Below are 22641 nucleotides of genomic sequence, written 5' to 3' on the forward strand. Positions count from 1 at the left end.
CGATGCTGCCAGCTGCGTGCAGCTGCGCCTTCTAAAGGACGCCGGTTATCTGTCATAATAAGTGTCATACATACCTGCCGCACGCATGTTTGCGACGTTCTTGTTCAAGTTCCCGGAAGGAAGTGCGATGGCTTGAAGCCGGACGGCCCTCGCCGTATTTCTCGGTGACTCACGGCCGCCGCTTCCCGGTGAAGCTCCCCGTCTGAGCCGCGTCCGCGCAAACGAGATGCCGACGCGGAAGCGCGTCGCAGGTTAGGATCTGTGGGCGAGATCTGTCACGTACCCCGCGCGCGCACGCACACACCTCCGCCGTCGTTGAATGAAACATCGGGTCCGCGGCCGCGTGAAAATGGACAACGTGGCGACCGCCGAGTGCTTGACCCTGGATTTCGGCCCGTTCGAGACGGTGCACCGATGGCAACGCATGCCGGAGTGCGACGAGTTCGTCGGCGCCAGGTAAGCGGCCAGTTTATTCCTTAAACGAGCGGCGAAACCCGTTTTCCCGAAAACAATACCATCCCTCGTCCAACGTTACGTTTCGATTTTCATTTATATTTGTTAATTATATTTTTTTATTAATTTTGTTAATTTTGATAAGTTTTATTTGATGCCTTGCTATTACACGTTCAGTGGATTTTGCACTAACTTTGTTTTATCTTGCAGGCGCAGCAAGCACACCATTGTGGCGCACAAGGACGATATTTATGTTTTTGGTGGCGATAACGGCAAAAGGATGCTGAATGATCTGCTGCGCTTTGACGTAAAGGAGAAGTCCTGGGGTAGGGCGTTTGCAACTGGGACCCCACCAGCACCACGCTATCATCATTCCGCAGTGGTCCATGGCTCGTCGATGTTCGTGTTCGGTGGCTATACCGGGGACATACATTCCAATTCAAATCTCAGTAATAAAAACGATCTGTTCGAGTACCGCTTTCAGACCGCTCAATGGATAGAGTGGAGGTTTATCGGATCGTAAGTATCACGCGCGTCACAAAAACTTCCCGATATGCTAACGCTTTATTTTTGTTTCAATAAAAAAAAAAAGTATTTTTTTATTGAGCCTATCCAATCTTTGCGTATTTATAGAACTCCAGTACCAAGATCAGCTCACGGCGCAGCTGTATATGATAACAAGTTATGGATATTCGCGGGCTACGATGGCAACGCCAGATTGAATGATATGTGGACGATATCGTTATTGGTAACAGATGCATATACTTTTTAAGCATTTTTAAACTATATATATATAGATATAGGAAATGTGATTCTACGTGTACGCATACGTAATGCACTCTCGCTTACTTTTACTCGTTTGTCATTAGCCGGGTGACTACAAAGTGTGGGAGGAAGTTGTTCAGGTCGGCGAACGTCCACCAACGTGTTGCAATTTTCCTGTCACAGTGGCCCGAGAATCGATGTTCGTTTTTAGCGGCCAGAGTGGTGCCAGAACAACCAACAGTCTTTTCCAGTTTCATTTTAAAGAGCGACGGTGAATTTAACATTTGTAACGCATGAGGAGAACGATATACGTTATGTCGTAATTCCCGTATTTTACTCGTATTTTATTTGATTAATTCTTTGTAGGTGGACACGCATATCGACGGAACATATATTACGTGGCGCACCACCACCGCCTGCGCGACGATACGGTCACACGATGGTCAGTTTCGATCGTCACCTTTACGTTTTCGGTGGCGCAGCTGATTCTGCCCTGTCTAATGATCTCCATTGTTACGATCTTGACACGCAAACGTGGAACGTTATCTTACCGTCCACAGACAGTCAGGTAGATAATTTGCAAAGATAAATTCACATCAGTTAAGACGAATAATCATTTACAACGAATAATTAATGGAAATAAATGTAACGTTTTTTCTTTTTTTTTTTTTTTTGTAATATTTTACAGGTACCACCCGGTCGACTTTTTCACGCTGCCGCTGTAATCGGAGATGCAATGTTTATTTTTGGAGGAACAGTGGACAATAACATACGTTCTGCCGAGATGTATCGCTTTCAATTCTCGTCGTATCCTAAATGCACATTGCACGATGATTTCGGGAAACTACTAAACATGTCCCTCTTCTGTGACGTAGAATTTATAGTGGGTGAGCTAGAGACTAAGATACCAGCACATATAGCCATGGTGGCAGCGCGCTCGCAATTTCTCCGAGCACGTATTCGGCAGGCGCGTGAAAAGCGAGAGAAAAAGTTAACGGAACAACAGTTCGTTAATGTAACTAATAATGAATTGCCGCCACTGGAGGTAAGCGATTTTCCCGAAACATTAAGAGTCGAAATTATATGACTCGGTTTTTATTTAATATCTGAAAGTATATTTTCTTCAGTAATTTTATTAATTTGGCTGTTATATTACAGGTAAAATTAGAAGACGCTGCACCGGAAGCTTTCAAAATGGTGCTAAATTACATTTATACCGATCGTATTGATCCTACAAAAAGACCGGACGACAAAGCCGAGGATCCGCAGAGCAATCGTATTGTACTTCTCATGATGGACGTGTATCGTCTCGCTGTGCAGTTTAATATGAAACGTTTGGAACAGCTGTGCGTTAATTATCTCGAGGCAACCATAAGTCACGCGAATGTCTTGGAAGCGTTGCGTAACGCCGTGCATTTGAAATTGTTTTTTATAAAGGAGTTTTGTCTCAGCTTCGTCGTGAAAGAGAATAATTACAATCTAATCGTCATGAGTCAGGAGTTTGAAACTTTAGATCGACCATTAATGGTGGAGATCATTAGACGACGGCAGATGCCGCAAACTAGGACCTTCACCAAGTATGAAACTGTTACTGGTAAGTACCGCGTTCGATTTGTCAACTTCAGAGTGGTTTCTTATATTACTGAATTTTATTTTTGCTAGGAACCAGCTTGGAACAAGACATGGAAGCATTCCTGAAGAGCATCGGCCGAGAATTTTGCGATATTACGTTACGATTGAACGGCAGGTTAATACCAGCGCACAAAGCCATCCTTGCAGCGCGATGCAGCTACTTCGAAGCGATGTTTCGGTCTTTCATGCCTGAGAATAATATGGTGAACGTAAGTTAGCTAATTTTTGCAAAACAAGTGTATTGATGAATTTTTTTCGATGAGGAAAAACAAGATTTTAATGTATTTTGCACACGTAAGGCAAATTGTAAAATAGTGTGGATATAATTTTCACGTAGATACAAATCGGCGAGATGATACCGTCATCGGAATCGTTCCATTCTTTACTAAGATATATTTATTTCGCGGATGTCTCAATGCCGCCCGAGGACTCTCTGTATTTATTCACCGCCCCAGTGTTCTACGGTTTTACGAATAATCGGCTTCAAGCATTTTGCAAACAAAATCTCGAAATGAATGTTACTTTCGAGAATGTTATACAAATCTTGGAAGCTGCCGATAGAATGCAAGCTACTGATATGAAAAAGTATGCTCTGAATTTGATAGTTCATCACTTTAGCAAGGTAAAAAAACGTTTAGATTTTTTATATGTTGAATGTTAACATTATTAATACAGATATGTATAATATATCGTTTTTATTTAGGTTGCCAGGCTTCCAAGATTAAGGCAATTAAGTCGCGAGCTCTTACTGGATATTCTTGATGCTCTGGCTGACGAGCGCAGCGAGGCTAGAACGTGTCAGGATATGACTAATGATTGCTGACGGATTTCTACCTCAGATCGTCGTCCGTGCAATTGGGATTTACCATTACCATGTAGTTTTCAGGTACTTATAGGATAAAAAATAGTTAAAAAAATTATTTTTAATATTGCTACACGAGTTTTTTTATATTAATTAAGAAAGAAAGGTGTTAACAATATTTACAATAATATCCTAGATTTTTTACGTTTTAGGAACTATGTCGGATGAATTTCATCCTTATAGGACGAACGATTTTATTTGTTGGTAATTGTTATCTTGATCACGCGGCCAAATCTTGTTTGACATCGGATATACAGACTTTGTTACCGTTGTCGACGGCTGCATCGTCCGCCTTGATTCAAGACGAGTCATCGTGCCTGAATCACCCAATTATGTCGTCTCGTTGTAGTGATGACAGAAGGCAACACCAATGGTCTACTATTACCCGTCGTTGTTCTGTCAGTTGCAACGTGCTAAGACGTACCGTTGTCGCACTTTCGGATCTCGGGTTTAAAAAACTGTTCCCGTAATTTGTTTCCAGCATAATATTGTAATATCCAGCATAATAACAACATCACACGGCGATAACTTGTGCTGTGTCATGGAAGTATTCGTTGCGTGGTGCAACAATTGTGCGAAAGTCAATGCATAATATTAGTATAATGACTGTGTCCATTCATAAAACAGAACATAGGTATCACGCATACAAGATACACCAAGGTATCATTTTCTATAGATAGGTATTTCAATGTCACTTCCAGTAATAACGTATGCGTATATATATATATACGTGTATTAGAAATATATATATATATATATTTCTAATTAGCAATTGTAATACTAATTTTGTTATTTATTTATCTAGAGTATTACGATTTAGATATAATGACAGAAAATTAAATGAGAATGTATGCAGTTTGTTATTTCGAGTTATTTTAACAAAAATAGGGCTTAAAAAGTTTGATCGATTAAGTGGTTACAGAAACTTTATTCTGCGCGCTTTCATTATTTCCGCTTTTATACCCGAGTTTTGTGATATATTCTAGCATTTGATTACAATACTAATGAAATGCCAACGAAGACTCTATTAACAAATCTAATAAATTTTCATAGGTTGTGTTAATTGATCTCAATCGGCCTGTTTCCAGCTCGAAGAAAATTGGAAAATGTCGATATGACTGTTCGATATGAACGTATAAGTAACGCTCAGTTTACAAGGCACTATTAATTTTACTATTTACAATTCTGATATTTGATAATACATAGCAAGCTTTTTAAGTGACAAACTTTCGTAACAGGTAAGCCTTTGTCTTATTACGATGGCCATGATAAGATTGTATGTCTTCATGTTTTTATTATACATGTGGAAAGGTCTGTAAAATATACACGGAGTGTCTGTATGAAAAGAAATATTGTTGCGATAATTTTACGTGTACACGCGATCGTCGTTATTTTGTCATACTTAATCGTTGATATTTTGTAGTTACATGCGCGACAAGAATATTTTCATGGGCTTAAGATGTCATATATAAATAGTAACATACAAAACAAATAGTTTTATATAAGTATAAAAATTGATAACAATGAATTTATTGTGCGAATAAGTCGTTGAAGATAAACATATTTTTCAGAGTTGTTGGAATAAGAGATGTCTATAACTATTGTGAGAGTTTAAAAAAGAAAAGAATTAACTAAATCAGTGTGAGTCAAATTAAATTGTAAAGAGCGCCTATATTTTCATCGAATGTAATATAATAAATAAAACTATACTTACAAAAAGAAGAAATCTGATGCTACAAAGTGCGCGCTTCGCATACGTCATTCAATCTTGCTTTTTCTACGTTAAAAAAATAATAAAAAAAACAAGAAAAGAAATAATAATGAATTTTATTTAATCTAATACGGCTTTTTAAAGATAAAATATTGTTGTTATAATAAGGCAACAGGAAACTACGAAGTAACACAAGTGTTCCTTAAAATAAAAAGATCACTAATGGTGGAGTGGGTGATAACGTTAATGACTGCGCTTGGTTAATAAATTATATATTATATTTTAATCTCAAATTTAATTTTACATACATATGATTCGTATTCTCGTGGAAGTAATTAACGCTTCAAATTTACAAGAGCAAACAGTACGAATCGAGGGAATGAGAGAAACCGAACAGCAGGAGCTGTATATAAAATCACATTGCTCAGTCTCTCTTCCTGTGTATCTTCTTTCTTCCTCTACCTTCTTCTACGTAATATCACCTCTAAACAGGTGACGTTTTTATTTTATCTAATGTTATCTCTAGGCAGGTGATACTTATTGATTTTCTGAATATACATTCGATTTGGCGACATTTCGTTCTAAAAGTGATCGAAACAAAAGAATCAACTCCGTAATTGACGGCTAATTACCTCATCTTGGATAGCGATCATGTAATTTCAAGTTATAATTTTCACAATTTGTCTTGTCTACCATTAACGTAAATTGTTCCGTATTATTTAAAGCGATTACGTATCAACTTTCCGCTATTATCGGTTAGTTCGTGTTAAATTATTCACTTTTCATAATTTTACCCTACGAGAAAATTATACGACCGATACCCTGGAACGAGATTCCGTCAAATTGAATTTATTTATGGAAGTAAACATCCATCTATTGCGTCCTCTCTTTGCGTTTTTGATCCTTTTGTTTGCCAAAATTTGTTTCGCTAAGAAGTAGCGTAACAACTTATTTTCTATTCACAATCTTTGATCACACACGTTGACAACACAATACTTCGTACAATTATTGAATTTTCTCATCGAAATAACAAGATAACTGAATGGAAAATAAAACAAGTTTAAGCAAAGGAGGCAATAGCCAAGAAATGGAAAAGCTGAAACAGTTACTACTTCATTATTAAAATGTAATTTAAGTTGTAGATTGCTATTGTTATTGTTAAATGCATATTTTTTGATATACAATTTTTTTTTTTCGTGAAATGCTCAAGTTATTGTATTTTAGCTTCTTTCTTACATTTATTTGATGTCAGAAATAAATTTCCTCCGATCATCTTCTCGTCTTTAAAATAAGTTTTCTACAAATTTATTATTTTCTACCAATTATTAAGTCACGTTATATTTAAACTTTAATGCCGTCACTACCTCGATTTACCGTCGGCGACGGTGAAGATTATGAAAGTTTATCGATGCCAAGTTAGACATCTCATTATTTTAGAAGTATATCTCAACGCAAGTTTAATACGATGAACTTTTTTAGTTTAAACGAAATTTATTTCATCTCCAAATTATAGGCATAATAATATAAATCGATGAAAAATAAAGATCTTTTTTTTTTTTTTAATAAATAAATAACCGATAATTGAATACTTTCGGTATATAAAATAAATGTAATAAAGAAGTTAAAATTGGATGGCCGCGTGCAATATTAAACGCAGATTTCGATTTGAATTTTTTAAGCGACAAAAGAAAAGCTTCTTTAGATAAATAAAATAATATAATTAATCTAAAGATGGTTTCCAATTTGTCGCCTAAGTTGAAGTCTGTATTTAATACTACACGCTGTTCAATGTCATGTTGCGATATTAATCGTAGACAACTCGGACTTAGTTTAATTATTAAAGAGACATCTACGAGTTACAAGGAGATAACGAGATAAAAGCAATACATTCGTGGTACAAACTTCACACGTTGATTTCGAATGGCCCCAATCTGAAAAAAATCGAGAAACCGCAATAGACATTTTTGTTCTTGCGTTGTCATTATTTTTTAATAATTAAACGTATCGATGAAATTACTTACCGATTGTAATGTAATATTTGACTCGCCTTGTAGGATTCCAAAAAATGCGAGACAATCAATCCTCGAAGATCAATGCTCCTTGAATTTTCTGTGTGTGCAGCACTCACACAGAGAGTAGAGAAGAATGCATCTCGTTGAGCATTACATATCACGTACAGCCACGTCGAGTATTACATATCACGTACATCCAACGTCGAGCATTACATATATCACATCGAGCCTTTACAAATCACGCACATCCATGTTGACAGTGTAGACATCCATCGAACATTCGGTAAGTTTTTCTTTCAGATCAATTCGCTGGTCATTTCTGCAATATCAAATTATACTTTAAGTGCGCAATAATTTTGAATTGTTTTATAAAAATGTTCTAAACTTTCAACTGTATTAAAAATTTTAATTGTAAAATAATAAATGAAACTATCGTGCCTTTTCCTCGACGATACTGCTGGTCGACGGTGCTTTCTGGGAAGGATCCAGCCTCCTTCGTCTCTCCTCGATGACATCGGTATCGGAATTGCCTGTGGTCATTTGTGCTGATTGGATCAAAGATGTGTTCACGTGTCTTGTTTTCATCAAAGGTGGATTTCGTGATTGAGGTAACGCGAATCCTCGTCTGAGAGCTCCTCGCGGTGGCGATGGTGGTGGATAGGATATACCTGGGGGCATATCACTGATAGGTAAGTACTCAGCAATTATTATATTTTTCTTATTTTTTTTATTAAAAAAAATATTTCGTGAACAGAACATAAATGAAGTAGTTAGGCTTGAGTTAATTAAAACAATATAAACTAAATTTCAGGAAAATTTCTCTCATGCTTTTTCTTTAAAAAAGATAAAAGTAATAAACAAATTTTTATTAAATATTTGTTTGAAGCTTTCCAGTATGATATTTGTATAAAAGAATGCTCCATTAGGCCATATCGTAATTTCAATATTTTATGTTTAATAAAAATCTATCTATTAAGCTATGTTACAACCTTGATGTTACGTTTCTCTCGTGTCTGCGCTCTGAATGGGTAATTCCGCTATTTCTAATAAGCAAACGGCATTAAAATGGATTGAAAAAAGTAGAGAAGTGCTTGGCGACCTGTATTTGTGATAGTAATTTACACGTTATGATTTAATCTGCATACATCAGCGTGCACGACTACGTCGCGTGAAAGATAGGCTTTTATCGGAAGGTCTAAACTTTGAAAAAACATGACAAATAGAGATTTGCGTCGGTAATTGCTACCTCGGTGTCCAGGCGATAACAAAGTGTCCTTGCTCTTGGTCATCTGGGGTACGATCAGTAATGAATTCGGTGGCGTCGGTGACACCGTGGAGGTTTGCGGCGAAGTGGCCAGTGTCAGATTAGGCAGCGATTGACCCAGACTCGAGTACGGTACTTGGACGCTCAGCGTATTTGGTGTCGGTGACTTACTCATTAGCGAACGCCTGCCGGTTTCAAAGATTAGTTTTAGATTAAATGCTCGTCGATCATTTCGAGATCGCAAAACCGATCAATCTTACCTCATTTGCATAGATCGATGATTATGCCCGGAGCTAGATTCGCCGCCTTCTTCTGACGATAGCGAGCTCGAGGCTCGCAATTGTTCGTTGGTTTCCACACTAACATTTCTACTGGGGTTGTAGCTCGGTAAGAAACTGCTACTGCCTAAAGACGCACCTTCCATCTCCATACTACCACTAAAAATTATGAAATCTCATTACATATGGCAGTAACGCGAATAATAATTAATTTAACTTAATAATTAATTTAACTTTTATATAATACATATACATATTTTTTTTATGCATATACTTATACTTTTTTATATTGATGAGCGTACCTATGACTATGAGCGAGACTGCTAACGTGCGAGGCTCTACTACTGCCACGCGGAGTTCTTGGAAAAGTATTGTCGTATTCTTCTATTTCAAAATCCCCATCGCCCGCTGTACTTGGTTGTCTACTGACGGTCGCCAAATTCGTCACAGGTTCACTAAGCGACGGAATTTTCATCGATGCAAATTGTTGTTGAGCTTGTTTCAAAGATTCCATCCATGACTGAAACAAGAGACGTCGTTAGCTCGAAATCTAGTTTGAAATTATTCTCTCAAAAATCTTTTATTAAATTAAGATCTGTTACATTGAAGCTTGTCAGGTTCCGATATCAATTAACCGCTGTGTCATCTTTATCAATTAATTATTATTACATTTCGCTGGAACTTATTTTGTGACATGACGTGTATGATTTAATGAGAGATGGAACAGAATTTACTGTTCACTGTTAATTAAATAACTGATGAAAGCCAGTCGGGGTTGAAAATACGAAGGTACAAGATACAGAACGGAATCTAAATCGGAATAACGAATTAGTCATGTCGCGGTAGTTATTTGTCGAGTTACCTTAGCTAGTTTCGGGTCACCAGCAGTAAGGATTAAAACGGTCGAAACTGTTCCATACTCATTAAGATAAACCAATCCCAAACTGGACGGTTCCTTAACTTCGTGTATTCGTATGCGGTCGACCACGTACGGTTGCCTAATGATCTTTAACATCTTCTTCGTCGACGGTTTGCAGATCAGCAGCATGTCTGTCAACAACAGTACGTGCACCTCCATCTAAAATGAGATAATTAACAGACCGTATTATCGTTGTTCCTTATACAAACTTCTTAATTAAATACTCTGACTGATTCTGTGTCAGCTTTTTGGATACAAAAATAGAAAATCAATGAAATTTTATTCACTGAATCAATCAAGAAGTTTAAATTAATAAAGTAAATTACATGCAGGAAAAAACATAATAAAAAAAAAAATAAAATACATATTTGCATGATTTTCTTTAATAAATCTCGAAACAAAAATAACTCTATCACTATTTATTCTACGTTACATGTTTTCCAAATAAACATTTCTAAATGTAATTTAATTTATTAATATAAAAGCAATTTCCGAGCGGTCAAGTAAGTAAACATTTCCGTATCGATTTACCTTGTTGGTGGCGGTGTCTCTTAGCTTCAGGTCTCCCTCTCGAAGAAGAGTTCTCAGACTGTCCTTTGGACAGCCGGGCATCGGCGCCGTAGTAATATCAAAATTGCTATACAACCTTATCAGCTTCTCCACTTCCTCGTCCAGTCCTTTGATTTCCACGACGTCATAGCACTCCAGACGCGAGGCTGCGTAGTCCAGCTTAGCGGTCTCTTCGTTCCTCCTCAACGCCGCATTCACGGACGCCACAAAACCGTCGACGGACTTAATCTGGATGCAAATCCGATCAAACATAAACACCCACCCGCGTACCTCTTTCGTGCATTCTCTCTTTCTATCCATCTATCAACCCCTTACCTCCGTTCGTAATTTCTATTTACAAAGAATTTTCAAGTAAGAACGGACTAAGCTCGTAATTTATGGAAAATATTTAGCTTTCGCAGGAAAGCTAAGCCGGTCATCACAAATGTACCTTCTCGTTTATCCTCGCTTTCACGTAGCACAGATATTAAGTAAAGCGTATCGTTTTACCATGTGTATCAATTCCGCACGTTGATCCTCGTTCTCGGTATTCTTATAGACAGCTTTAAGCAGAAGGGAGTATCTGGTAAGTCTCTGCATCGGCATTACTAGTATGTCCATAAGTTTCAGTCGGTTGCAATCCTTTTGCGTCTCGCACCACTACAAAAATAATTCTTACTATTAATTCCTCACACTTTAAATGAATATCTTTTTTTCTTTTAATTTTATTTTTTAATAAGTAATCAATTAATTAAGATGTAACAAACAAGAATTGTGGCTGCAGAATTAAATAAATGTAGGCGAGCTGGAGCTTGCCTACATTAGTTTCAGTCGGTTACAATCCTTTTACGTCTCGCACCACTACAATAATTCTTACTATTAATTCCTCATACATTAAATCTGATTATCTTTTTCTCTTTTAATTTTCTTTTTCAGTAATAAATTAATTAAGATGTAACAAACAAGAATTGTGGCCGCAGAATTAAGTAAATGTAGGCGAGCTGGAGCTCGCCTACATTAGTTTTAGTCGGTTACAATCCTTTTACGTCTCGCACCACTACAATAATTCTTACTATTAATTCCTCATACATTAAATCTGATTATCTATTTCTCTTTTAATTTAATTTTTCAATAATATATTAATTAAGATGTAACAAACAAGAATTGTAGCCGCAGAATTAAGTAAATGTAGGCGAGCAGGAGCGATTAAGAGCGTGTATGTACCGCCAGATACGCCGTGAAAAGCTGATTATCGTGCAGCCGATCCTTGCAATACTGCTGACACTTGCTCTGCTCGGCGCAGTATCTTGTGTAAGGCGCGAACGTCTGCTCGAAAGTTTCGAAGCCCAGCAAAAGGTAGCTGGGATCGAGCGGTTGTCCGCTCGAACGTGACGCGTTCACCATGGCGAGCAGATACTCGGTCCAGAAGTAACGATTAGTGGCGTAGATATCGGGTATGTTGCTGAAGAGCTTCAGCCTATCGACCTCGAGCAGGATGTTCGATGCTTGCAAGCTGCAAAGACACGCCATGAAGAGCTGCAATATAAAAAATGACGGTTATTGTTCCTAGATAAAAAGGACGTTACAGTTTCTCGGCAAAGCGAGCCTGTCGCCTTATCGCTGCAGGCTTGTAATTATAATGTGTGATTAAATTAATTAGAAGAATTGAATTCGACAAATCTAAAGTTGGAAAAAGCGTGGGATAATCTTACTTACATCGGTCACGACTTTTAACGTCTTGATGTAGGCCACTTCGGTTTCTGCGAGTTCCCAGAGCGCAGTCTGCTGCTGTGTTTGCTTCTCGGAGAGCATTTGCGAGTTCTCGACAATGTCGCGCCAATCATTCTCCAAATTGTAAAGAGCTGAAAATAAAATAAATGTTAAAAATGTGATAATATCCGTATTAGAACAAAGCTTGTAATTGTTACGACTGTGCGCGTTTTACTTTTCGGAGATACTGCAAAAAAGAATTTTCCCTCGATGGCAAAAAAAAAAAGAAAAAAATATTTTAAATCGCATTTATTTTTGTGCGAAAGAATTACGTATCAAGCTATTCTGATTTAAGATAAAAACACCATCGGTTTTCGCGAGTTTAAGCACACAATGCTATTTACAACTTAAATTAAAATAAAAAAAAATATTAAAAAAATTTTGGGAGCAGCGTAAAAAGAAAAGAAAGGCAGAGAAGGGTAGAAATTAATCTCGCCCAACTAATTGCGCGTTCAAATTCAAAAACGAAGACGGGAAAAGCGCGGGAAGTAACGTGATTGCTTCAAGAACGATTGTTAAAGGGATCTTCAAACTTTGCAGATTCCGTTTTGCGCGTAACGAGCTGGGACGGAAAAGGAGAATTTAAATGTTCAGCGGCGAGATAAAAGTGTAATTCCAAGGAAGAGCACGTCTGAGCTAATCCGATCCCCGATTATCGAGGAATCCCTATATAATTTTAAGTTCCCCGCTCTCCAAGATACTCGACGAAGGGAGATCGAATGGAACTGCGAGCCTTACCTTCCTCGTTGATCGTCACGTCGCACTGGAAATGAACGTTCGCCAATTTCGGCACGCCGTGCTTGTTATACTCGTCCAGCTGGGCGGTTAGCAGGTCCATTTTGATGCCCTTTGTATTGGTAAAGAACCCGCTCCACCGCTGTTTGCTCGCTTTGAGCCCGGCGGAACTTCGGGCGGAAGTTGAAGCGCCGACCTCGGCGTCGACATTTGCATCTTCGTTCGAAACGCTGAAGAAACGCCCGCTTCGGTTCCGATAATTCTGTCGAAGAAGGTAAGTACACGTTTATAACTGCGGCTTTCGAAATCGATATATCGTACGCGACGCGGAAAGAGAAACGCATCTCAAAGCCAAGTGCTTCCTTTTTTTTTTCTACAATACCGAGGCATCGTGCGCGCCGCTTGCTTCTTTCGCACGAAAGATTCCTTTGCGTTTAATAATTTTCAACGGCGAACTTGACGGACCTACACAGCATGCATATTTTACAAATTATTAATTTCAAACGCTTCTCGTTCCTTTAAATAAAATTTGTATCTCCGTTCGGGGCATTAATTATATTAATTTTCTCAGCTCGATTACGTGGATTAATGTAAAGTACAAGCGACGGATGTAATTGATAAATACCGCGATAAATATCCATCAATTACGGAATATTAAAATATATCAAAATATATTAATGCTAGAGTTAAATAATTCTATGTAATATTCGGCAATTTTTTTACAGCGGTCGCATTGGAGCGAGAGAGAGAACCGAGTAGAGGGAGCTGGAGTGGGGGGAGCGGCTCGACGCCGTGCAGCGGTCTCTGTCTCTCCACCGCCATTCCCTCTCCGACGGCCGAGCGAGCAGCACGTAGCAAGAGACGTTCCGGAAGTAAAGCCGAAACTCGATGCTCGAGCACATATCCCGGCGCAAGATGCCTTCTAAGATGAAAGCTGCTTTCTTGAAAAGCGCTTGGAAACCGCTCTTGTTCCTTCAAAGTGAGTTACCTGCCGTTTACGCGTAAGTTATTTATTCAGTTCTTTCGAGCGGATTAATTTCAATTTAAGAACGATTCAGGCCCCTTCGACGAAGCTCCGGGTAGATCGGTATCGAATATTAGTTTCTGCGTTGTTAATGGCGTTTTTATCAACTCCTGGAATACGATAAGTGTCGCTGGTATTGAAAGTTAATCGTCGAAATTTATTCAGAAAGTCGAAGAGGGATTTGATCAACGAACGCCGCGACATATTGAGCTCTGTAAAATTCGTAATACATGAAGGACAATATCGAGTATAATGTTGAGTGGAACTTTCTTCGCAAAGTATTTCGAATTTAATATAATCAATTTGTAAAAAATATTTCGCGCGCCGAATTACGTCACGGGCGCGCTGGCGCAAGATGGCGTTAGAGTGGGGGAAGCAAGTAGCGAGCCGAGTGTTAGTCACGCCATTTCCCCTTACACTCCTATTCCAGAGGTCGGCCGCGGAGGACGTGAGGTACTAAAAACAGCGCACCGGAAGCCCTGCGTATATTTGGCGAAAGGAAAACGTGTCCTGCTATGAGTGACCATCAATCCTGCACACGCAAACAGCCCTCGCCAGCAGTTCGTGTCTCGTGATTGTAAGTTAGATTCGCATTTACGCTTTGATCACGTTCGCGTCTCCTGGCCGATGACTTTAACTTTCGAACGATTGATCTAATCCAGAGTTTCGAGGCCCAAGCAAGCAGACTGAGAGTGCCGCTGATCAGTGTTGAAGTTCTACGCAATGTGAAGGTCGCCGTTGGAAGTAACGAAAGTTCATCGTTCGGACAGAGCTCGGTGTAAGTTGAAAATTATTCACGAGCGTCGTGATGTACTATCTCGCTGTTATACGTTTGTTATACTTCCGAGGAAACAGTTAATGTAATGTTCGATATGTATTTCTTTGTAGAACGCATATGCTGTTACGCAGAGATCGAGCACGCGCGACGAAGGTGACTCAAGGAGTATTTACGTAATTGTGCGCGACCGGTCGAGACACAAGGTTCGGCGTGAGCTAAAAAACAATGTTCCTGAGACTTCCACTTCTTTGAACAATGAGAGACGACGAGTGTCGTCTGCCGTTCCAGGAGTATCGCAGAGTCCCGAGGTCCAAGCAAGCAAACCGAGAGTGCCGCTAATCAGCGTTGAAGTTCTACGCAGCGTAAAGATCGCCGTTGGAAGTAACGAAAGTTCATCGTTCGGACAGAGCTCGGTGTAAGTTAAAAGTCGATTCACGAGCGTCGTGATGTACTATCTCGCTGTTATACGTTTGTTATACTTCCGGAGAAACAGTTAATGTAATGTTCGATATGTGTTTCTTTGTAGAACGCATATGCTGTTACGCAGAGATCGAGCACGCGCGGCGAAGGTGACTCAAGGAGTATTTACGTAATTGTGCGCGACCGGTCGAGACACAAGGTTCGGCGTGAGCTAAAAAACAATGTTCCTGAGATTTCCACTTCTTTGAACAATGAGAGACGACGAGTGTCGTCTGCCGTTCCGAGAGTATCGCAGAGTAAACGGGCGAGGACGTTTTGCTATTCGTTTTTCTTTCAACGCGAGTACCGAATATTACACGCGCGAAAGAGTGAATTCAGTAATTAATTATCGCGAATAGTAAATTCACGGTCGCGGTTTTCGCGAGTGACTCGTGCGCGGAGGGATGACTCGACACGTCCCATCTGGGAGGAGGAGGAGGCCCGGGATGGGCATCAGGCATCAGCGGAGCAACCCTTGGGTAAGGATAACTTTCTATTTGCATAGAAATTAATACTCGCTTTAATATCGAATTAAATAAATAGTGTAATTAAAAAAAGAAAAATTATTCTAGCAAAATTTAATGTTTTAAAAATCTTGTTCAAATACCAGCTAATGTACACTTTATATTCTTTAATTAAAAATCTCATTAGAGGCGCGGAAATTTTTTTATACGATAGAAATCATTCTAATCTCTCTACAATTAAAATTTTTCATTTGTTACAGATCGTGGTAGCTGCAAAATAACTCCGCTGCTGCACGTCACACCGGTGAGTCGCATAATTTATCACCATGCATGCTTTTGGGGAAAAATATATTGTACGTAAAAAACAAAATTAAAATTAAAAAAATAAAAATAATAAAAATCCGCGAAATCCCAATACGATTCAAAACCAACATTAATCTCGACCGAAGTAATCCTTTTCAAAATCAAATTCACACACGCTTTTATGAATAATTTCATTAAAACCATTAGGAGAGTAAAACGTTCTGTCCGCGAAATCGGATTATCGAATTATCAAAATTATCAAAATTATTAAGACCTCCCGGCGGAGGGACGCGTTTGCTTCGCCGAGCGATTAACGCTGCGGTCATATATCAAGGCCGAGGGGCTCCTCAGGGCGGGTGCAACATTCTAGAAATTGCTCGTTGAGTTATCGCGCGGTGTAATCCGCTATCGAGTGTGTGATGCGTCGGTACCAGCCATGAATAATGTATCGCGGCCCAGCGCCGGGCACGAACCCGTTAAGAGAACCCTTCTCAGCATTTTATTAACGTTATCCTTTCGCTATGCACCGTCACCGCCGACGTCGCGACAAATCGCTCTCGTTACGCTTACATGCATTGTGCGCGTTACACGCGGGAAAATGCGAAATATTCCGCCCGGCGCGTTTACTTCTCGACGCGAGGCGCCAATCAATTTATTTCACGTTTATCCGTGTAGTATTTGCTCCCCCGAACTCTCTCATCGTCATTCCTTGAAAAGGTCGCGTAGAAAATTATTGGTAATAAAAGAATTCTTTTTAATTTATTACGCCAACCGTATCGTCCAGTTTAAAGACCGGAGTCCTTCGTTTTATTATTGAAGAGATCATAAAGCGACTCTACTTTCGCGTTATTTTTTTTTTCTTCTTTCTTTTTTTCTCTCTTTTTCTTTCTCTGAATGTTGAACGAGCAGTGAACGACTTCAACCGTATTATAGTAACGTAAAGATAAACGAGATACCACACAATACGCGAATACGTATATTCACTTGGAGCTCTATTAAATTCTGTTGCGCAGCGATAAAAGTCTCTCTCTCTCTTTCTATTTCTCTCTCTTTCGCTCTCTTTTCCCGGAATAAATGCGACACGACGTGCGTTAATGTAGCGTAATCGATGCCTCGCCTGCTCATTTCACACAACTCGAAATATGCGCGAACGGATTTCATCTACGAGGGTGCACCGTAATAACGATAACAGATCTCCATTGCAGTCCGCCGTGTAGGTATTTATTTAATATGCACCGTTCGTTGTACCAAAAATACGAAGGCAATCTATTAATCGATCAGCGGAGATTGCAAAAAAAGAAAAAAAAAGCTTCGCGAAGAAAGTGGAAATTTTTAATCGCGGTGCAGCATTAAAAAAAAAAATAATAATAAAGTAAAATAAAAAATCTAATTCGTAAAGTGGTCTAGTTAAGTTTACTCTTACGTATACGTGCACATATCCACACACACACACACACACGCGCGCGTAATTTAATTTTAAGAGTACCGTAATTACGACAAAATCGCAATTAAATCGCATAAATCGTACGTGGAAGACGCGCCGAGAAACAATTAACGCGAGATATGTCGGGCCGAGTACGCGTTCGTTCTCCTGACGAGCCGGCAGCTCGTTTTCGTCTTCAGCTCTTGTCGGGAATCGAAATTCGTCCCTTTTATCTGTATCGCGTGCCGTGCCGAATCGACGCGGAATACGCGACAGATTACGTTGCTGACCAAGCGGATTAATTCAGCAGTATCCGGCACGGATAAGGTGTAGCTGCGTCATGACGCAAATCGGGCCAGCGCGCGAAATTGTCGTCGCTGACAACGGCAGACCCGTCCGATAGAAACGGGAGTAACCGCGGATGCGCGGCGAATGCCGGTGCCGGTGCTCGAGTTGATTAAAAATTTATTTATACGGTCGTCATTTATATACGGCGGTTAATTTAATTTCGCAAAGTTCAATTCGGAGCTATCACTTAGGCGGGAGTGAGCCACTTACCCCACTGGCTTTTCGCAACAGCACGTTCTGATTTCCTCTCTGGCTGGACGTCCTAGAGTTCGATCTTTCGTCTTTAACTGAAACAAGAGAAGACGAAAGTTGTCATTATTACGAGACTTTTAATTTCATACAAGCGTCCACTGTCGCGATTAATTTTTTTCAGACAGTCTCCGCGAAAAGAATTTTGAACAATAATTTCTTAGCTTTCTGTAAATATTACGCCGTTTATAAATTAACGTTAAAAGTTCACAACGCAGCTTAGTTTTATAATTAAACAAATTTAAATTGATAACTCCACTTGATAAAGTTATATACTGCAAAAGTCGCGGTTGCAAAGTAGACAAGAATCCGCTAATTCTTTTACATCGCCAGAGCGAGCGTTATTTTCAACATCGAATGAATTTCGCTTTTATATTTAAATGCCCGCGAGGCACGCGTCGCGTTGAACCGAGAAGTCATTCATGGATCGAGCGGCTGTTATCGTTACGCGCAATGCTCCTGTAATACGCGGGAACACGTGAGAAAGTCAGGAATCGTTTAAATCGCGCAAAGTTAATTCTGAATTTCGCGAGCCTTTGCGGCTCGCGCTCTCGTCGGGAACGCCTTTTCCACGCGTAAAAGGATCAAAGGATCAAACACGTTACAAGGGTCCTCCGTCAGCGTTAACTCTACCATTATCCGAAGATAATTGGATCACTTGCACTCGTCCGTTGTCCATATTAAAATCTCATCATCGCCCGGCGAAATAAAAATGCAAAGGACGGAACCTACAATTCTATTTAACCCTCCGTCAGCAATCTGTCTTTCCGCGAGCGAAATTGCGATCTCGAATAATGTTTCCGAAAAAGGGGGAAAAAAAAAATAAAGAACACAGTGTCTGGGACACAAAAATAATATCTTCGATATTCATTAATTACAAAGTTATGAATTTTTAAATCAGCTCCCATATTCCTCTTATTTCTATTCAAATTTTGTTTTGCGGAACCAATTACGATTCGAAATATAACTTCGAATTCTATTAGATAGAATTTTTTTTTTTTTCGAGGAATTTTTTGTGATAGTCCAAAAATAAAAACGGAGCGCGGAGTTGAAAGATTCGATTCGCTTCAATCAGCTTTAGCAAAAAAAAAAAAAAAAAAAAAAAAAATAAATAAATAAAAAATAAAAAGATTGCTGGCGATGTGTTAAAAATAGATGTATTATCTTTAAAATACGTATTCGCTATCTATTTATACGTACATGGCGTTCTATATTTCGAGTTGCTTCAACATTATAAAAACATCATCTTCTCGATTGTGTATTCCGCGCGTTTACTTTTCATACACGTAAATTATTGTGAATAAAATCATACGCTTAAGCTGGAAATTCAGTTACGTTGCGGGAAGCAATTTTAGAATATAACTCGCCGCGCACGCATCAGGTCGCTTGTAATATAGACGCCGTGCTTTAATTGCGGCCTGTTACACGTAACGTTTGCGATCGCCTTGTTACGGATTTAGTTAGTTTCGAATTTTAATCATCCGGAGTTGTGCATCGCGTCCTTTATTGCGTCGGTACAACTCGCCGCACCGACATCTGGGTCCCGACGGCGAGGCAGTGGCTGCAGAGTTCCTAGGACACGCGGAAACTTCTCGGTCGGGGTCCCGATTTAATTTCGTCACGTTGTAACAATTTCCTTGATTTGCCCGAGTGAATAAAGAAACGCGATAAAATCGTTACCCATTTGCCGCGTAAACCCGGCGCTACGCGTCTGAGATTTTCCCGTTCGCTCGCACGCTTCGCTCCCCGAAGTTGGTCCCTTGGTTTAATTTATAATTAATAATTAATTTAATAAAAAATAATTAATTTAATAATAAGTTGCATCACCGACGCGGGATCGCCGTGCCTTAATTCTTTTCGGAGAACGTATTTAATTTGACGAAGGTCTTACCGACGGCATCATATTTTATTTTATTCGCCGGTGTCTCTTTGCGACGTTGATCGTTATAAGTGGAGTTTTATACTCGGCACATATCGAACTATCACGTATGTATAAAAGTATATAAAAATAAATATACGTCTGGAGATACGGCGCGAGGCTGGAGATCTTCCAAAATGGACTTTACATCCATAGAAGGCAGTAAAATAGTAATGACGAATATCGCTGCTGTCAGTTATTACCGTCGATTTACGGATCGGGGGGCAAAAAAAATAAATTATTTGCGTAAAATATTGCTATTAAATCTAATACAAATATTATAAACCTGCTTCAATATTATATATGCAAATAAAATATTTATAAGAATTTGTCACGTGCTAGGTAAAACAAAATTTTTTTAACACGTTCAGAGAGACAAAGAGAGAAAAAGAAAGCGAGAGATGAATAATAACTGTTCATATCTGTCGTGACAATTTCACAAAGCTGCCGTTACACATTCGTGCGTGTCTTTTCTTTTCTCCGAGAATACATATCTCCCTTTCTCGTTCCGAGTCATTAATTTTGCAGCGGAACGACGCGTAACTCACTTTTTGTTCCTGAATAATATCGCGTGTCCTTCCCAATCGTCCTAATACGGTTGCGCAAAAAAAAAGAGAGAAAAAAAAGAAAAAAAAAAAAAATAGAAAAACAAAATTAAAAAATACATGGCAACTTTCACGCGCAAAGAACATATTGGCGATATGTCGATCGCGGGAGAGTACATTCCGATTACGCTCGCGCCCCGACGTTCGAGGAAATTGAACGTTTTTCCGACGCAGGTTGCCGCGTATCGTCATCACGCTGGAATTACGCTCGCTTTATATGCGTACAATATTTCAGCCGAAAATCGATTCTTGTTGCGAGCGCGAATGCACTCCGCGGAATATTCGAGTCGCGCCTCGCAATCTCCACTCCGTGTTATTTCCGAAAGCCGCGATACTTACGAGGAAATCGTTATTGTACGTGTCTCAAAAAGGAGTCGCGAGGCTCTTCAAACCCCGCGATGTGTCGCGCGAGAAAAGCAGGAAAAGATTTCAACCGACGCGTTCCTTAATATTCTTTTATTTATTACCGAAACGGACGAAGTTGCCGCGTAAAAATTGATACTTGAACAATTCAATAATTTATATTCGCGACAGACTCGGCGATATTTTATAAATAAGATCGCGGACCAGGAAATCTCCCGGGAATTATTTCAGTCCGCGATGATTCGGAGAGTATTTGAGAGACTCGCTGGAGATATGAACACCGGGGGGTTTTAAATCTCCGACGCGGTGTACATGTGGGTGGCACAATGCCGTTTCAGCGCAAAGTATTGTGCACGTTATTCGTATCCATTCCACGCGGAGGCTTTCAACGGGGCGGCACGATTCGCCCTCGCTCTCTCGAAATCACTTGGCGGAATCCCGCGACCTCCCCCTGGCGTATGTACGGGGCGCACCTCTCGCTGGGCTCTCGAATTCACCGGGGAAATCACGATGAGAACGAAATATCGGCGTTAAGTAACTCAGAAAAAAATTCCTTCGCGAAAGCGTCGATTACGCGTTTAGCTCTCTTCATTGCCGTCCCTTTTCTTGCCCTTTTTCGCCTCAATAGGATTATATGCAGCTTACCCCCCGCGAGTACATTCCCCGCTCGGCTTTCCTCCTCAACCCTTCTTTCTTCTCGCTTACTTAGCTTTCCTTCGCCGTACGAGCGAGTTTCGCTTTATTCGCGAAAATAAAACAAGGAATTTAAGCTTATCGCTTCGATAAATTATTGCAGTAGACGTTATCGCATGCACGCAGCTCTGTTTTGTATCTTAAAATATTTTTGCGGAGATAGGAGGCGATGAAGACGGTATGAAGCAGCTGGGTTTATACCCGCGATCTCGCACGTACGCGGCTTCGAAAGGATATAAATATGTTTAAATTCCCAACGAAACCCCGGGAACATTTTCCACCCGATATCTCTCTTCATTTTACTTTTTGCGGAACAGCTGCAGCCCCCTCTTAGGTCTCTCTTCCTTCCTTCCTTTCGCCTGGAAAGGAGGCGAATTTAATTACTCGCCCGTTCTCCACTACCTATTAACGATTCTTTGAAAACCTCGCCTGTCATCGCCGGACGTCTTCGTTGCCTCAAATCGCCGGAAGACAATTAAATTAATCAGAGGAAGCCAGGGAGCGGCTTGCACGAAAATCCCACCCCCTTCGATGATTTAACAACTCCATCGGAGGCCTTCGGTGAATCCATCCCACGCGTTTTAATTTATTAACTTCGTGCCGCGGATCGAAAATATCCCAATCGGATGAACTAATTGGACGGAGCGCGGCGCTTGTATCTTTCGACAGCGAGAGACCGAAAGAAAATCGAGTTGAACAAAGGCGAGAAAGGCAGCCGGGAGGAAATCCAATGAGGCGTTTTCCCGGGCTAAGTGCCTTTCTTAAAATATCACCGGCGGAAGGAAAGTTCGATCTTCGATCTCGGTGCGCGATATAAATATCACGGGCTCCATTATTTGACGGCGCGCTGGGACCGATTTACGACAGCTGTCCATACTCTTTCCATCGGCGAACGTGGATTTTCTTCGGCGCGTATTCACTCGCGATTTATGTCACTCAACTTCGCCCGGGCCTGCGTCTGATGCAGTTGCAGATTGATCAACCCGGGGAATTAGGGGGGGGAGGGAGGAGGAGGAGAAGGGAGGAACTATCTCGTTCGGCGTGGAATAATTAATTGTATTTGC

At 40.0% G+C, this 22641-nt stretch overlaps 2 protein-coding genes across 10 annotated transcripts in view; one reads left to right on the forward strand and one right to left on the reverse strand.

Annotated features, from left to right (window-relative positions):
• Window positions 1-54: 54 nt before the first annotated feature.
• On the forward strand, window positions 55-5434 carry Lztr1 (Leucine zipper like transcription regulator 1). Its single transcript, XM_070673199.1, has 11 exons — window positions 55-456; window positions 664-972; window positions 1087-1201; window positions 1323-1489; window positions 1585-1786; window positions 1907-2263; window positions 2377-2812; window positions 2881-3059; window positions 3188-3472; window positions 3554-3736; window positions 3865-5434. Exons 1-10 carry the CDS (start codon window positions 320-322, stop codon window positions 3671-3673), a joined length of 2307 nt encoding a protein of 768 aa, XP_070529300.1. The 5' UTR covers window positions 55-319; the 3' UTR covers window positions 3674-3736; window positions 3865-5434.
• Window positions 5435-5684: 250 nt separating this feature from the next.
• LOC139112265 (pleckstrin homology domain-containing family G member 5) overlaps window positions 5685-22641 on the reverse strand; it is a 116706-nt gene continuing 99749 nt past the window's right edge. For 8 of the 9 annotated variants that reach the window (XM_070673196.1, XM_070673195.1, XM_070673197.1 and 5 more), the window contains 13 exons: window positions 17960-18036; window positions 12954-13212; window positions 12162-12307; window positions 11670-11981; window positions 10956-11105; window positions 10428-10694; window positions 9840-10055; window positions 9280-9497; window positions 8960-9136; window positions 8679-8884; window positions 7874-8103; window positions 7445-7754; window positions 5685-7354 (listed from right to left, as the gene is read on the reverse strand). In XM_070673196.1, coding sequence (XP_070529297.1) covers window positions 7749-7754; window positions 7874-8103; window positions 8679-8884; window positions 8960-9136; window positions 9280-9497; window positions 9840-10055; window positions 10428-10694; window positions 10956-11105; window positions 11670-11981; window positions 12162-12307; window positions 12954-13212; window positions 17960-18036 — 2264 coding nt within the window. In that variant the 3' untranslated portion in view covers window positions 5685-7354; window positions 7445-7748. The remainder of the gene's footprint in view (window positions 7355-7444; window positions 7755-7873; window positions 8104-8678; window positions 8885-8959; window positions 9137-9279; window positions 9498-9839; window positions 10056-10427; window positions 10695-10955; window positions 11106-11669; window positions 11982-12161; window positions 12308-12953; window positions 13213-17959; window positions 18037-22641) is intronic. The other variant, XM_070673190.1, reaches the window with a different exon arrangement.

This window comes from Cardiocondyla obscurior, linkage group LG27, assembly GCF_019399895.1.
Source record: "Cardiocondyla obscurior isolate alpha-2009 linkage group LG27, Cobs3.1, whole genome shotgun sequence".
Classification (NCBI taxonomy): Eukaryota; Metazoa; Arthropoda; class Insecta; order Hymenoptera; family Formicidae; genus Cardiocondyla; species Cardiocondyla obscurior.

Coding starts and splice junctions, on each gene's coding strand:
- Lztr1 (XM_070673199.1), top strand. CDS start 320: ATGAAACATCGGGTCCGCGGCCGCGTGAAAATGGACAACGTGGCGACC. Junction 457..663: donor GACGAGTTCGTCGGCGCCAG/GTAAGCGGCCAG, acceptor TTTATCTTGCAG/GCGCAGCAAGCACACCATTG. Junction 2,813..2,880: donor CAAGTATGAAACTGTTACTG/GTAAGTACCGCG, acceptor TATTTTTGCTAG/GAACCAGCTTGGAACAAGAC.